Below are 16,380 nucleotides of genomic sequence, written 5' to 3'. Positions count from 1 at the left end.
GTATATACATGTATATGTATACATGTATATATACATGCATACATATATATACATACGCATACATATATATACATATGCATACATATATATACATATGTATTTGTATACACATATGTACATATGTATATATGTACATGTATACATGTATATACATGTACATATGTATATATACATGTATACATATGTACATATACACATGTACGTATGTATACATGTATATATACATATGCACATGTACATATACATGTATATGTATACATGTACATGTACATATGTATATGTATATACATGTATATGTACATATGTACATGTATATACATGTATACATGTTCATATATACATATGTACATGTATATACATGTACATATATACATATGTACATGTATATACATGTACATATATACATATGTACATGTATATACATGTACATATACATATGTACATATGTACATGTATATACATGTATACATATACATATGTACATATGTCTATGTATACACACACACACATACATATATATCTACATTTGTATATATACATATACACATAGATATATGTATATATACATATATGTGTATGTGTGTGTATATGTATATATACATATGTAGATATATATGTATATACGTATCACATATGTATACATGCATATATGGATATATACATATGTATACATATATATGTATATATACATGTGTGTGTGTATATATACATATGTATATGTATACATATACATATACATATGTATTTATGTATGTATATGTATCTTATTAGCTCAAGGCACCTGCTTGGCTGTCTAGGCATTCCGCTAGGCATTTCAAGGGGTCACCGCCTAGGACCAATAGGCATTTGGCAATCTTGCTCTCATTCTATGGTTGTTGCCTTCATCATTTGCTTAGGCATTAGGGATGAGATGGGGCATAGGGGTTGAGTGGGTGTTAAAGGTCAGCGTGGAGCATGGGTGTTGATAGAAGAGCATGGGGGAGTGCTATTAGTGGAGTTGGAGGTCAACATTTAGGATTAAGATTTTTAGAACCATTATGAATCGGATGGTTGGGGTGTGTCGAACCGGACCGACGGGGAATCGGGATGGTTCCAGCTTGGAAAGCGGCACAAGCCGACACAGAGGGAGAAAGAGAGGGAAAGAGAGAAAGAGAGAGAGGAGGAGAGGGAGAGAGAAGGACGTCGTCGGAGGACCGTAGAAGCCTCGGCGGCTTGGTTTGCCTGATAGAGCTGTTAAACGAGAGAGAAAGAGAGAGGAGGGAGCAACTTACCGAAGGGAGGATGGGACGGTGAAGGGGCTGTCAGAGAGGTTTTTGGGTGGCCGTCGTGGCTAGCGGGCGGCGGAAACCATGCAGATGGAGTCGCAGCCGCGGAATAGGAGGCGTGGACTGCGTCGTTCGGAAGCCATGGCGGTTAGTCGGAAGCCGTTTGATGGCCCCTTCGACTCCTTCCCCTCCCTCCTTTTCTTTCTTCCCTCCTCTCTCTCTCTCTCTCTTTTCCTCCTCCCGGTTCCCTTGTGTCAGTTCGTGCCGGTCTGGCATGGTACGAATTTGTACCGACCCATACTGCCGGCCGGCCGGCACGAGCTCCAGTATCGAGTCCGCTAACCTTGTTTAGGACAATGGGTTGGAACATGGTGGATGACTATGGCATAGACGAGAGTGATGGTGGGAATAAAAGCGGTGATTAGAGCATAGACAATGGGTTGGTTGATTGTATCACAGATTCGGATGTATGCTACTCTTTGCTTGCCTCTAGCACACTTTAATTACTTTGCTTATGTAATGTTCTTATTCCTGTATTATAAATTTGTAATTCCTATATTATTATGCACTGTTATTGTGTGATTGATTATGTTCTGTAAAAGCCATGTTCTTCTTGGATTTACCATACCATGCATCTATGACCTTGATATTGTCTGGAAAAAATTGATTTATCATGTCTTTTGCAAAGTTGAAATTCCGATATTTGACCTTTCAAGATTTATCATGCTGGCATCACTCTATGTTTGGTAAGTCCATGATTCTATCATCCACTTTTAGTAGCTTTAGCTGCCTTTGTTTTTAACAGATATGGACGGTACCGTCCCTCTCAGAGCTTGTTGTCAAGGAAGCATAAAGGATGGCAGAAAATGTTCTGGCACTATGCACAAGAATCTGTTTTAGCAGATGTTCGTCAAAGATTAAGAAAGACTTCTTGGAGCTATCTTGGTAGACGAATGTGAGTACCTATTTATAATCATGACTTCTGGTGGATGCTGTTTATTCTTGCCAGCTAATGTTTGTTTTTTGATATTATCTTAGTATATTTTATGGTAAGTATTAAGTTTGAATTTTTTATTTATTATTATTGTAAGAGGAAAAAAGTATGATGTTTCTGGAGGTGCCCGGCAAAAATATTTTTTTTTATCTGGATTTTCAGCATCATTTGATCATTTTGCCGGCCTTTTTGTTCCTTTTCTTGAACCAGACTTCTATTTCTGAACTCTTTTTCAAGAAAGTGCAACTTGTTGAGGTGGTTGTTTCGTGTACTTTTTCCTTTTTTTGTCTTGACTAGCTGGTTGCTAATGAAAAAACTAAAGATAATATTTCCATTTTCTAAAAAACAATTCCTGCCTACATTTTTCAGATACATCATTCTGTTAAATGCCTTTAGTGTCTTGGAAAGGCAAGTGAATAGGTCTATTTCTTAGGGAACATTTGATTTGCAAGAATTGGGAGCTAGGAATGGGTATATGTTTCCCATCCTGCCATCCCCATGTTTAGTAACTCCTTTACGTATGGAAATTCTGATTCCCATGGGTATTGGATTTTCACAAGCAGGGGTAAAACCATACCCAGGGGCTTGGGTATCATTTTCCCTAGTGTTGGATATGTGCCTTGGTAAAAGTCAAAGGAGGTTTTCTTACATTTTATATTTACTAACATTAACTATAAGTCTAAAATATATTATAACAATATACTATCTCTTGTTTAGTATAATATTGTGTGTGTCTATATATGTGTATATGTATCATATTGATATTGTATCATCATCATATTATCAATGTTAATATTACTTTACCATATATTATGTCAATAACATTTAATATTTAGCTTAATATTGTATTATGAAATCATATTATTATTGAATTATTATTATCATAATATCATTAACCATATTATTATAATAATTATATATTTATTATAATATCAATGAATTATTGTTATGATAATATCATTAACCTAATTATTATAATAATTACAAGATATGATATAATCATTAAGTTATTTTTATAATATATTTATTTCTTTTATATAGTACTATATTATCTATTGAACAATATAATATTATGTATTATATAGTATATCCATATTATACCTTATATTAAAATTATCATATCGTAACATGTGTTTGTTATAATTATTATATTATAATTGTTATTTTATTTTCCTGATTTATAAATATAGCTATTATAAGGTTATAATTATATTATGATATCACATATTATATGAATTTTTATTGCATTAAATTTATAAGCATTATTATAATATCAGCATGGGTCATGACAACTTCCCATAGTGCAGTCACTTTATCAGGTACCCCCCATCATACTCCAATTCAAATTATTTTTTAAATAGTCCAACTAAATTGAAAAATGCTAATTAAATTGTATCTTATTTTTCCTTTATCCTTGTTTTCTTTTTCTCTACGTATCTGTGCCTTCTATCTCTTTTGTCCACAGCAAAACCATAATTCAACAAAACCACCATGCATGGTTCGCCAAACCATCCCAAATCGGACGGTTTAGGACGTGCGAACTGTATTGGCTGCTAATCAGTGCGGTTCGGACATTTGATTCGGAATGTTGGTGAAAATGGAGTGAGGGAGAAGGAAAGAGTGGAAGAGAGAGGAGGGGAGGAAAGGAAAGGAAAGGGAAAGGTCGGTGGCGGCCTGCAGAGGCCATCGGAGGGCCGTCGAGTCCTCCGAGGTTCCCAATCCTTCGCGACATGCGAGAAGAGAGAGATAGGGAGAGAGGGAAAAGGAGAGAAGGGCAGGGGGCAGAAGGTGGCGGGGAGGCCGTTGGATGGCCGCTGTGGCCGCCTTGCGCTCCCTCCTCTTCTCTCCTTTCTCTCTCTCTCTTTATTTCTCTCTGCTCTTATTGTCTCTCGTGGAGGACTATAGAGCTCGGGAGGCCTCGGCGGCCCTCCAGTGGCCATCGCCGGTGTCTTCGCTACCTCTCTTTCCTTCCCTCCCCCCTCTCTTTTTCTCTCTCTTTTCCTCCCTAGTTCATTGCTCGTTTTCATGTCGGTTTGGGCCCAATACAATCTGTATGGGGTTTACCGACTTGTACTATTGGCCGGCTGCCATGAGGTCTAGTTTCGAATTGGCGATCGTTGCCACCGTGTTTCCTTCTCTCATACATTACATGCGCCTTGCTCTCTATCCTCTTTCGTCATTACGAATTACATAGATCTCTGCCTCTGTCTCCCTCTCTCTTTCTCACATCCCTCCCTCTTTTCTTCGTGGACCATGTTGACCTCAAGGGAAACCCACTTTGAGGCCTCTCTCTATATGCATTTGGAGAGTGGGGAGCTAGCCCTGGTGAGATTTTAAAGGGTCCCTGTGGGGAGAGGGAGCCATAGGGTGGGACCACTGGGTGCATGTAAAGAGATAATAGGCATGTATTAGAAAAAGACCATGGAGAGGAAGTCATGGACTGAGAGGAGATTTTAAAAGGAGTAGACATGCAAAATATATAATTGAGTTGTAATTTAATGACAATTGAGAGTTATTTTGAATGTAATTGAAAGAGTTACTGTAGAAATTTGAGTAAAAAAGTGAGCGGTGGTTGGTAAAATGACCACCCTATAGGCTATCATTAGCATAACCCTAGTCATATTAATATCCATTAAATATTATATTAATATTAGTAAAACCAACATTATTGAATAAAATTTTATATTATATTGTTATAATTATAAAAAATTACTAATTTTATAACATTTGTATATTTTATATATTACATTATGTTATTCATATTTGAAGTATTTTTATAATAATTATCATTATATTATAAAGTTGTAACTTATACAATTAGTAATGATATTGTAAAATGTAAATATTTGTAATCTTAACAGTACTAGTATATTAATATTAAAATATTAACATTGTTATGATAATAGTAATATTTGATAATATTAACATATTAATAATATTATACTATTATATACATGTTACAGTGCTTGCCTTTTTGAATATTAAGAGTACCTGAATCTATCCGAATTGAAGAATCGGGATCGATCATTCCCACTGATTCCTAGTAATGGATTTCCTAGGAATGAGAAAACCATTCCTGATTCCATTTCTAGAAACCACACATAGCTTAATGTTTCTTATAAGTAGATTTTTTTTTATTGATGCATGTATTATAGTTTCAATGTCAAAATGTCTTTCAATTGCATGCTTTTTATTTTGCTTTTTTTCATTTTTTATTGCTACATGGTACATGTATTTTAATTTCAATGCTGAAAAGTCTTTTCATTGCATGCTTTTTAGTTTGCTGTTTGATTTTGTGCATCCTTGGAACTAATAGTTGATGAGAAAATGGAGCTAATGCATTGACTGCATTTTTCCACAATGATGTGTGCACACATATACTTATCACAAATGCTCATGTATGATATTTTCACATAATAAATCTGCATATAAATGTATATAGATTCACTGAACTTTGTGTGACTCAAATATTTGATGCCCCTTCAAACCTAGCACAAATTGTAATCTGTATTGTTTCTTAATGGATTCAGAGAGAGAAAAGTAGAATTAGCCTGCGAAGAAACTTAATCACTTTTTATACGGTACAAGGGGAAGGGAACAATATGCTGGTAGAAGTGGTGGGCAAGGTGAAGACATGATTTAATGCATTGTTAATGTAAAATTTAAAAATCTAGTTTTCGGACATATTGCACCTTGACCAAATGAGAAAATGCAATATAGCTAGACAATTTTTGAGTGTGACAGTACATGATGTCAGAGACAGCAACACAGTAATGCTAACTTGCTTCTTGCCTGTCCAAGCATGCGGTATCTTTAGGGAAAAATCAAGCATTAAGATGCTTAAAACAAACCACATTAACAAAAGGCATGTGGTTAGGACTGATGTTAGAACACCAGAAAGTATTTGTCCTACCGCATAACAATATTCTCCAATGATTTATGACATGTTATTTTTATCTGACTCAATATGCATTTTATGATGAGAAACCTTGCTTCCCCCATAAAATTCATTTTCCCTTTCTTTCCTGAAAAATTGATCTGTTTTTTGTCTCTCTAGTAATATCCTGATTTAGAATCTTGTAGAATATGCGGTTTTACCTTTCCATAATTTCACCATCGTTTCCATTGGTCCTGCCTCCTCACTCTCGATATAGCTAAGGTCAATAATTTCTTTTTCCCTGAAATGGCAAATTCATAGTTATACATTTTCTGATTTCTGTTGACCCACTATTGTGCAGAAATGGCAAATTCATAGTGTTACATTTTCTGAATTCGGTTGACCCATTCTATTGCGCAGGAGACTGGAAGCTGGTTTACCTTTGAAGAGTTTTGTTGCATTGTAGTCTCTGCCAATCCTTTTTTTCTTGTTTTTGTTTTTTAAGCTATTACCTTTGTTAGTTGACATTCAAATACGAACTTGCTTGCTTTATTTGTATGGCACAGGACTGCCATCCCCAATACTGGACCCTATACTAGTACCATGCTAGCAGTGTTGGTGCACCTGTTATGGATGTCAGTACCAAACTGTGACTTGGTATGGAAGGGCTGTACTGAGTCTCGGTTTGGAACCAGTATGGTATAGCACACCCAATATGGGGTAGCATGCACTGGTACGGGGAACCATTTATCAGTAAAACTGTCTTGCTATTATTAAATAAGCCTACAATGGAGCCAACATATTTTCTGGTATATTTTTGAATTTGCAGTCTTCCCTTTTGAATAGATGTGTTTTATACAATAAAACCCCACTTTCTTTCTCTTACAAAGTTTCAGCCCCTTCTCCACATTTCCTTTGCCACTATAATTACTATCTGTGTAATTTAAGATGATTCACATTGTCCTTTGAAGGCTATGTGCATTTTGTTTATTTGCATATTTTGATTTCTTTTATGGTGTCTGATATTCCTTGGCAATCATGCGAAAGATAAACAATCAGAAGTTGAAGAAAACTTGGATGGTTGGTCTTGTTTTGAAAACTGAAGTTGAAAAGTCCTTTATCTGCCATGCATTATGCAAGTCTGCAACCGATTCTCTTAATTTAACTGACCTTTCTATTATTTATCATGGTCTAAACATCAATATAAAATATGTTCATCTGGTGTAACAGAAACTACCGCCGGAAATATGTCAATTTGTACAAAAGAAAGCTGGAATTACTCCAAGAAGAGCAGGTGAACAAGGCACCATTTTATTTAATAGCTCATCTTATCCTATTTTCATTGTTTTTTAGCTCTAACTTTTGAATCTGCATACTCGACTGTTTGATATTGTTTCATTTACGTGACATTATTTTCATTACTATTTTCTTTTTATTTGGTGAGTAGGTGAAACAGATAAACTGGAGAGTGTATCATTTAAACTTTTAAAGCATGTTCAACCAAACACCTGCCAATAACTGAAATTGTTGATTCTTAGAGTGCTGTAAATCACACCAAGGGTTTCCTTTGGTAGGACATCATATGCACCAAGTACCAACACTTTGGCTGTTTAAGCTGTCAGTCCATTTTTGTAGTGCAATTTGGGTCCTTGTGGTGCCCAAGGTTCTGCCTTGATACTCTACAATTCCTAGAAACTGTATTGTCCACGTAAACTGACCACGATTCATTGTCTACTTGCTATTTTCTCCAATTCTATCTTTGAATGCTTTAAATTTCTATTCCAGTCTTAAGAGAATTACATTTTGCAATTTTTGCCATCATCCTTTCAAACCACATTGCATCTGAGTTTTGATTTAATCTACTATGGTCAGTTGTTAGGGAAAAGAATCATTTAGTAGATGCTTGATGAGAGAGAAGATATATTGTTAGGTTAGCTTTGCAATTTGCTGATGCACCTTCATATGCTTGCCAATGCTATTGGTTGATGTTCTTTTGATTTTACATTTTGTGGCAATCAGATTTGACTTGATAATCTCTTGAAGAACCCTTTTTTTTTTTTTTTTTTGATTCTTTATGCAGGGCTTAGGATGTACCTTGATGTTCTCTTCTTAGTTTGTTGTGCTCCATTTTTCAACCAAGCTTTTGATGACTTTGTTTCATTTTCTTGGGAATTCTTGTGTGTGAGTAAAGTTCTTTGTTGTGTAGTATGCAAAATATGCTTGATGCCAAGTGGAAAATCCTAGGATGTTGAGTTAGGAAGAATGAGAATATTCATTGTAGAATATGAGCATGTGCATGCATCACATTAGTGTATTTTATTGTTATCTCAGATGTAAATTCATAAAATGTTCTATATTAAAGGTGTGCTTGGTTTAAAGATAAAATGGAATTGACCAGAATAAGCCCACGTTTTTCTGGTTTCTACTGTCTTGTCCTGCTAAACATCCTTATTAGCACCATTGCTCCCAGAAAAAGAGATTTTGGGAAAAACGTTTAAGGCACTCTTCTTCAAAACCTGAATAAAGTTATTCTACCAAAATCACATAATATAATTTTTTTACATCAAGCTACCTTATTGTTCTCAAGTTATTACTGATGCCCGTACTGTTACGGAAAAGCTATGCCCATACTAAACATGGGCCAAAGTTGAATAAGGAACAGTGTTGTCATTGAACCGGTTGGATTATCGAAACTTCAATGATTATAAAGTTTGTGTGCATGTGTGTAATTTATGTGTGTATGTGTATATTATGTATTTTATATTATATTATTGTAGTCCATAATAAATGATATTTGACTTGCAATACCAAATATCTTGTTGATAACAGTTAATTTTGTTAATTTACTTGCTGAGCTGATGACTATTATGTGCTACTCTTTGCATCTAGTTTGGTTAAGATTATTTTGTTTAATTTTTAATATTGATGGCTCGTTTCAACTGGTGCACTTGAAAGTTTTTATAACACATCCGTGCTCAAACTGGTTGGTACAGCATGTCAATGAAGACATTCTACAAGAGCTAGAAAAGATGGATAAAGAGTGTGATATTGATGATATCCTGAGCTACAGGTCTATGGCAGAGCAGCAATTGCAGGTATGCTTTGTGTTATGATTATATCAGGTGTCATTTTGATGTTGGAGGAAATTAGTGTTTATTATAGTTCTGAATCTATCAATTTACCTTTTTGATATTGTTCACCGATGTGTCGTTTCACCAAAATTATTTTATTACCTTATTTCCACAACTACTATGTAGAGTAGCGGGAGTAAGGGTCGAATCCACAAGGACTGTTGGATTGGTTATTTTGGAAAACCAAAAAGGAAGAAGATTGAACACAGATTCTTTCAAGAAAAACTTACGTCGAACTAATCTAAATGTAAACTAATTACAAGAGTTGATCAGGAAGAAGATTGAACACAGATTCTTTCAAGAAAAACTTACGTCGAACTAATCTAAATGTAAACTAATTACAAGAGTTGATCAGGCACAAAAGATTCGAGGGATTTTTGAAAATATTATGCAAACAGATTTTTGTTTTCTTTTTATGTGATCGTGTTTGTGATTAGAGTTGTACAATAATCTATCCTTGGAGAGCACGAGCCATACCCTTAGATCATGACTCGTCCTGTAGGGTATAGATTATGCAAAATAACATCTCACAGAACTACAAAAAGAGAGATCACTTCCCGAAATGATCTACCTCTCTTGAGCATGAGCCGTACCCTTAGATCATGGCTTGTTCCAGCGAAGTATAGACTGTTCACGCGGAGGAAAAATAGAAGGCTAAGAAAAGACTTGAAAAAGATTTGCGATAGAATCAAACGTACTTTTATTTATCATGAAGAGCAATACATAAGATAAAAATGTAAAACATAAATCCGTTTACAATATGATTCACCCCTGAAGTTGAAGTTCCTTGCTGCACCTTTTGGTAAATTTGCTCGCCTTGGATCCTTCGTCTTCCTCCTGGTTAACTGTTTGAAACAGGGGTTAAGATGGTTGGAAAGCTTGGTCCAGGGATTCCAAGGGGGAAGGGGAAGAGATGTGGAGGAGAGGAAGAAGGTTTGAGGCGTGGAGGTGGAGGGTAGCACTTAGGGTTAGATCTCTCTCAGGATGGCTTAAATGTGGAGAAAGGTGTAGAAGGATAGCGCCTAGGGTTAGAATTTCCCCTAGGACGACCTGGTGTGAAGGAGAGAAAGGGAGAGAATAAAGGAGGCGGCAACTAGGGTTTGCTTTTAGGCGTGGTGCTTGATGCCTTATGCTCTAAGCATAAGGGTTTATTTACAGGGGTCAGGGGGTGCAAGGATTTTGTTTCTTTTCCATGTGGGATTAATACATATAAGGGAAGGCGTGAAAGGCAGCCCTATGAATCTATGATCTTAATGGATGAATTCTCCTCCGTTGATCTTTAAGTTGTGTTCACATTAGAATCTTCATGAGTAGGCGCTTCAAATTGTAGCCCTTGGATGGAGTGTTTTGCTTCAAACCGTTAGATCTCTTGCCTTTACTAGTAGCCCCCCTTTGAGCTGGTCCTGGTTCACTTAATTTGGAGCCGAATTGGATTGAATTGAACCCGATCTCTTGATTACCTACAATGTAGAATAAGAGCATCAAATTCCAATTAATTAATATTAATTAATGCGATGTTTGATGTTCTTATTGCTATAAATTAAGTGTTCATCATTCACATTCTTATATGATTTGATCTCTTTAAAATATTGAAAGAAGAATTCATTTATATATGCTTTTGGTTAGGAGTAAGTATCATCATCACCTTTTGATTACTTCTATAGTTCTATGTTTTATCTTTCATTTGATTGCCTGTCTCAATATTTCTTCTTCCCTCTTGTGCTCTATGATGTAGGCTTAAACTGCACTTTTGTTTTGGTTGTTGGTGGCTAACAATTTGATTTTAGCTTATGAGTTTATGGGTGGAAATCAATTTCAAATTTAGCCAGAAATGATTCAAAACTTATACTTTTATATTTGAATAGAATACATATGCTTGATTAAATTTAGGGCTGGAATCATGTCGAGACAGGTCGGGCTATTATGCAGCTTGGTCCTGGCCTAAAAAAATTTTGGGCTTTTGGCCAGGCTGAGTCTTGAATATTTTTTTTTTTAAATTTTCAAAATTTTGGCTTGAGCCTAACTCGAGCTTGGCTTGAAACCTGATTCTGTTAGCTTGGAGAGGGGAGAGACCAGAGAGGGGAGAGAGAGGAGAGGTCAGGTGGGAGAGAGATCAGATGTGAGAGAGGAGAGGGGGCAGAGAAAAATCAGGAGGGAGGGAGAGGAGAGAGGAGAGAGAAGAAAGAGGGGGAGAGAGATCAAGTGGGAGAGAGGAGAGGGGATATAGAGATCAGGTGGGAAAGATATGCTAGTTTTCTAATGATTTAACATTATCACTTGTTTTTCTTTTTTGTTTTTGATAACCTTGATCAAGGACCGCAGAACTAGTAGTGGGATTAGTGCCGGCTGGTCGACTAGTGGTATGAGTCGGTTTGCATCCATACTGGACTAGTGCGAGCTGACACAGAAGCGAAGAAAGGAATAGGGAGGAGGAAAAGAGAGGGGAGGGAGAGGGTGGCCGGAGGAGACGTTGGTGGTGGCCACAGGCAGGCTACGGGTGCGCTTGGAGGGCTGCCAAGTCCTTCGCTTTCTTTACCAAATTGCAGTTGAGAGAGAGATGGAGAGAGGGAAGGGAAAGAAAAGAAGGAAGAAGAAGTCGGCGGAGAGGCCATCAGAGGGCCTCCAGCTGCCCACCATGGCCATCGGACTGCAAAATTACAGCCCACGGCTTCGTGGGTGTGAAACAGAGGCGATCGTCCCATTTTACAAGATTTTTTTAAAAAAATTCTGATCATAGTGAAGCCGGCAATGGGTTTGTTGGCTTCACCATCATCGTTTAAAAAGAAAACGATGAATAGAGGCGGTTGCCCCTGTTCTGTGGCCGTGGCTCTAACTAGGCCTTTTTCGCCGTCCGATGGCCATGACGGCTATCCGACGCCCTTTGACGGTCTCTTTGTTGGCTGCGCTTCCCTTCGGTACCCTCGCTTCTCCCTTCTCTCTATCTGTCTTGGTTAAACGCTCTATTGGGTGATTGGGAGCTGTGGAGGCCTTCGCGGACCTCCAGCCCTCCAGCGGCATCGTCCCCTCTTTTTCTCCTCTTTCTCTCTTCCTCTCTTTCCTTCTCCCTCGTCCAGTGTTCCTATTTGAAAAATCAAATCATCTCGATTTGCAGCTGGTACAGTTCGGAATGCCCGGAACTGCTTGGTTCGGGATAGTTCCACGAACGCTGACCTTTACTGATCTGGACATATTTATAATAGGTGTAAAATGATTGAACTAGTGAAGTGAACTATAGACTCCAACCGCATAAATGAAAGCGAAGGTGTATGGATAATATAATAAATGAAATGTAATGAACAATAGAGGCAAAAGAAAGTGAAAATGAACATGACATAACTCATGGCACTCAACCACCGATCAGAAGGGTCATTTACATTTGCATAAGGATACCAAGGTTTGAAATCTAGCACATCTTCCCCTTGTTGTTCACATAGCGGTATGGGAGTAGATGCTGCTTGCCCACCATATGTACTCATTGTTTGCCATATTAGATGATAACCATTAACCATGTTAGTGTCTAGTGATAAAGCATGTGATATGGGGTCCAAGTGGTATGGTATTGTTGCGATTTCATATCTTGCTGGATATAAATTTATTTTTTCCCCCTTCTCTATGGTTGCTTGGGGGAGGGAGGTTTGGCAAGTGTAGATGGGACCCATATTTTACAAGACACTTGAAACTCAGCATTAGAGGATTATTATTATCTTGTTGGTTTTGGGAAGAGCATTTGGTAAAATCTGACTAAGCATAGTTTGATCAAATATTTGTATCGACTAATTCAGATAAAGTAGTGATTTGATTGATTCTTTAATGAAGGTTTATCGTACAAGATTGTACCATCTAGTATGGGCATGCTGTAATCAACATCAAAGTACTGATATGACATGTGGGCTCAATATGGTATTATACCGACACACTACAACTACTCTCATCTCTAGCAGTATACTATATGTTGTTGGAGATTTGGTACCACTCGTTGCAGTAGAAAGAAAGAAGAAATAAAAGAGATAATCAAATACGTGGATCAAGGCTTATCTTCACGAGACATGCAAGCTTCACTTATGAGAAAGAAAAAAATATAAGAAGAGAATACACACTCTCAATTCTTATATACCAACCCTCTCTCTCAACCTAGAAGCACTCACCCATACAATACTCTCAAAGAAACCCCAAGGAGACCCTCTCACAAGCCTGTCGAGCCAGGGTTCTCGATGCCTCTAGATGCTTCCTGTGATGCTCTCAGCCGCTACATCATGCTGCAGCCTCTGCCTCTACACTCACGGAAACTACCACGACTATTCCTGGACACTCGATTGGTCTGCTTGCTGCTCAAGCCAAGCCACTCAACCGCTGCTGTTGATGTCCTAGGCGCTCTCAGCTGCTCACGGTCTCTTTCAGACCCTTGCTGAGATGCGTTTTGATCTCCACAGCCCGTTAGGCCTCCTTTATGGAGCCAAAACTCACTCCAGATCGGAATCACAGCCCTGATCGAACTGCAGAAATGTCTTTGACTGTTCGATTGCTTTCGCATGCTTTCCTGGCCGTCTGATCGCACTGCTGCCCACCTGATCACGCTTGCACGCAACCACCATCATCGGATCGTGCCTACGATGCTTTGTGGTCGTTGGATCACGCACATGGACTCCATACACTGCGATATTTGGGAAATAGACCAGGCTTGTCCACGGCGGACGTGTGGACCGCGACATACCACGCGGTCCACCATGGACCATGCCAAACTCTCACATAGGGTTGCATCGCGTGGGCGTGCGCCTACACCGCGTGCCTGCGCGCGTCCTGGGCTGCGCGTGCTCTGCGCGCTCGCAGGCCAGGCCTGCGCTCCTGTGGGCTGCCTTTTCAGGCTCCTTACGTCGTGCGCTGCATGCTGGGCTTCTTCGCATCCGTTCTTCGCTGCTGTGGATCGAATTCGAAGCGCCAAAATCCCAACATATGTCATTAGGGATTGTACCATACCGAACTGACCTACACCGGTAAGCAACTAGAATGGGGTCCCATCCCAAAATTGATCATCCTTGAGTTCTAAATTTTGTGAGAGTCATAATTTTAAGTTTGAATTGGTTCACAATTTTACCCTCTCCCTCATTCTTTAAAAATTGTTATTGTCATTCTCTTATTTGTTTTACTATTTTATGTTTGGACAAATTTTATTGCCCACCCTAAATAGGAATACTTGGCAAAGATCTATAAAGCCAATAAAAAAGTTGGGAAAAGGCTGGATTATTAGGGCTATGTTATGGCTTTCTTTTGTTTTTGTTGCCTATTGCTTGGCAATACTAGTTTGCTAGCCTTGTTTCTATCTATGTAAAATTATCTTGTTGTGATGTTTTGGTCTGAGCAAGCGACACCAAAAGGGTTGTTGCCTCTTGACCATTGTTTTTGGAGCTGTAAATGGTTGGGTCAACTTGTGGTTTGACCTGGTTCTGACCTGATTAGACTTGGTCCCATTCATATTTGAAGAGCCGTGGGGTGGGTCAGGTTCAAAAATTGGACTAATATGATTTCTAGGTGCAATCTGCATCTTGTGCTCAACTCAACTTGACCTGACCTGACTTGTAGATCATCTGAGTCTAATTTGGGTCAACAAAAAAGAGGGCCCAACCCAATCTGAACGTGATCCAACCGGACCCAAAAACCTGAATCATGTAAACCTCCTCCTCTGTCACTCTAAATTTATTTTTCAATTCATTGAATGAACTCTCATTTAAATTAATTCCCCTTTTTCATCTCAACAACATCTCTTCTATTTCACTTAGATTATATCTAATGTTCATATCTTTTGGTTTGTTTTGATTGATTCTTGTTCATACTGCTTTCACATATACCATAATATGTATTCTAAAAATTGTTGTTTGTGAATTTAAAAAATGATCAATTACTTGGATGAAATTAAAGTTTTTGAATGAAAGGTCAAGTTAGAGTTTGACTTTTTATTTCTTTTTTTAAAAAAAAATTTCTAGTGATTTTATACTTAATTGTGCAACACATCATAGTCAGGGTCGAACCATTTGGAATCGGGCGGTTTGGGCCATGGTTTGTCGTACTGGCTCGAACCGGCCGGTGCGGCTTATACCGAACCGAACTAGCGGGGAACCAGTTCGGTTCGCCTCCTTTTTTTAGAAAATCAAGCAAACTGCATCGAATTGAGCGGTTCGGTGCAGTTTGCTATCGAATCGTTGACAATTGAGTGGTTTCGCTCGGTTCTGCTCGGTTCACGTGCGAACCGAGCCATACCGACATCAACACGTGGGGGGCTGGGCTACCAATAATTTGGGAGTCTCAGCCTGAGAGTCGAGAAGCTCGAGAGTTTGCTCTCAACCTCTCGGATTACGACAATAGGTGCGAATGAAGCCCAAAAAAATGAGAAAAAATTCAAAAAAAAATTTCACAACTCCTTTGACGGTCCGACAAATTTCGATCGAAAATAAGGTAATCCTTTGTTTTGTCACTAAATATTTTATTTTTTATATTTTTTGGCGAATTACCGTTAAAAAGTAGAAAAATAAGAAAAAAAAATATACCAAAATTTATTATTTTGGTATGATTTCATTATATGTTGTAGATCATTAGATGATCTACATAATGACATTAAAATCATTAATTTTTATTAGTTATTTTTTAAATATATATATATATATATTTTAAAAAAATTAAATTAAAAAAATATAAAATAAAAAATTATTAAACTATCGTATTTTGTTAAACTTGAAGAAATGAGTAAGAAAAAAGAACCAGAGCGTGACATTGGTTGGGAGCATGGTGAGATGCTCTCAGCTCGGCACCATTATAGATGCAAATGGTGCGGCACAGAGTTCAAAGGAGGGGTGACTAGGATAAAGATGCATTTGGCTAATGGTTATCGGGATGTGGCCATGTGTTGGAAATGGCCACAGGAGGTTCGACAGCTTATAAAGAAGTATTTTGTAGATCAGAAAGTAGCGAAGGAGAGGACAATGGAGAAGAGGGTAGAGGTAGACCGTCGAGCTGGAGAGCCATTTTCCTATCATTCCAAAGAGTTAGAAGAGGCCTCTGCTCCAGATGACGAGGAGACAAAAGATTAAGGCTGCCATTCCTGTAAATCTAGATGATCAGTAC

General features: G+C 37.9%; 1 protein-coding gene across 5 annotated transcripts in view; it reads left to right on the top strand.

Annotated features, from left to right (window-relative positions):
- LOC105035160 (uncharacterized) overlaps nt 1-16,380 on the top strand; it is a 129,288-nt gene that overhangs the window by 23,622 nt on the left and 89,286 nt on the right. For all 5 annotated transcript variants that reach the window (XM_029261861.2, XM_019847253.3, XM_073249862.1 and 2 more), the window contains 3 exons: nt 2,071-2,220; nt 7,367-7,430; nt 9,130-9,231. In XM_029261861.2, coding sequence (XP_029117694.1) covers nt 2,071-2,220; nt 7,367-7,430; nt 9,130-9,231 — 316 coding nt within the window. The remainder of the gene's footprint in view (nt 1-2,070; nt 2,221-7,366; nt 7,431-9,129; nt 9,232-16,380) is intronic.

This window comes from Elaeis guineensis, chromosome 16, assembly GCF_000442705.2.
Source record: "Elaeis guineensis isolate ETL-2024a chromosome 16, EG11, whole genome shotgun sequence".
NCBI classification, from domain to species: domain Eukaryota; kingdom Viridiplantae; phylum Streptophyta; class Magnoliopsida; order Arecales; family Arecaceae; genus Elaeis; species Elaeis guineensis.
This window is presented reverse-complemented; position numbering and strand designations above follow the sequence as displayed.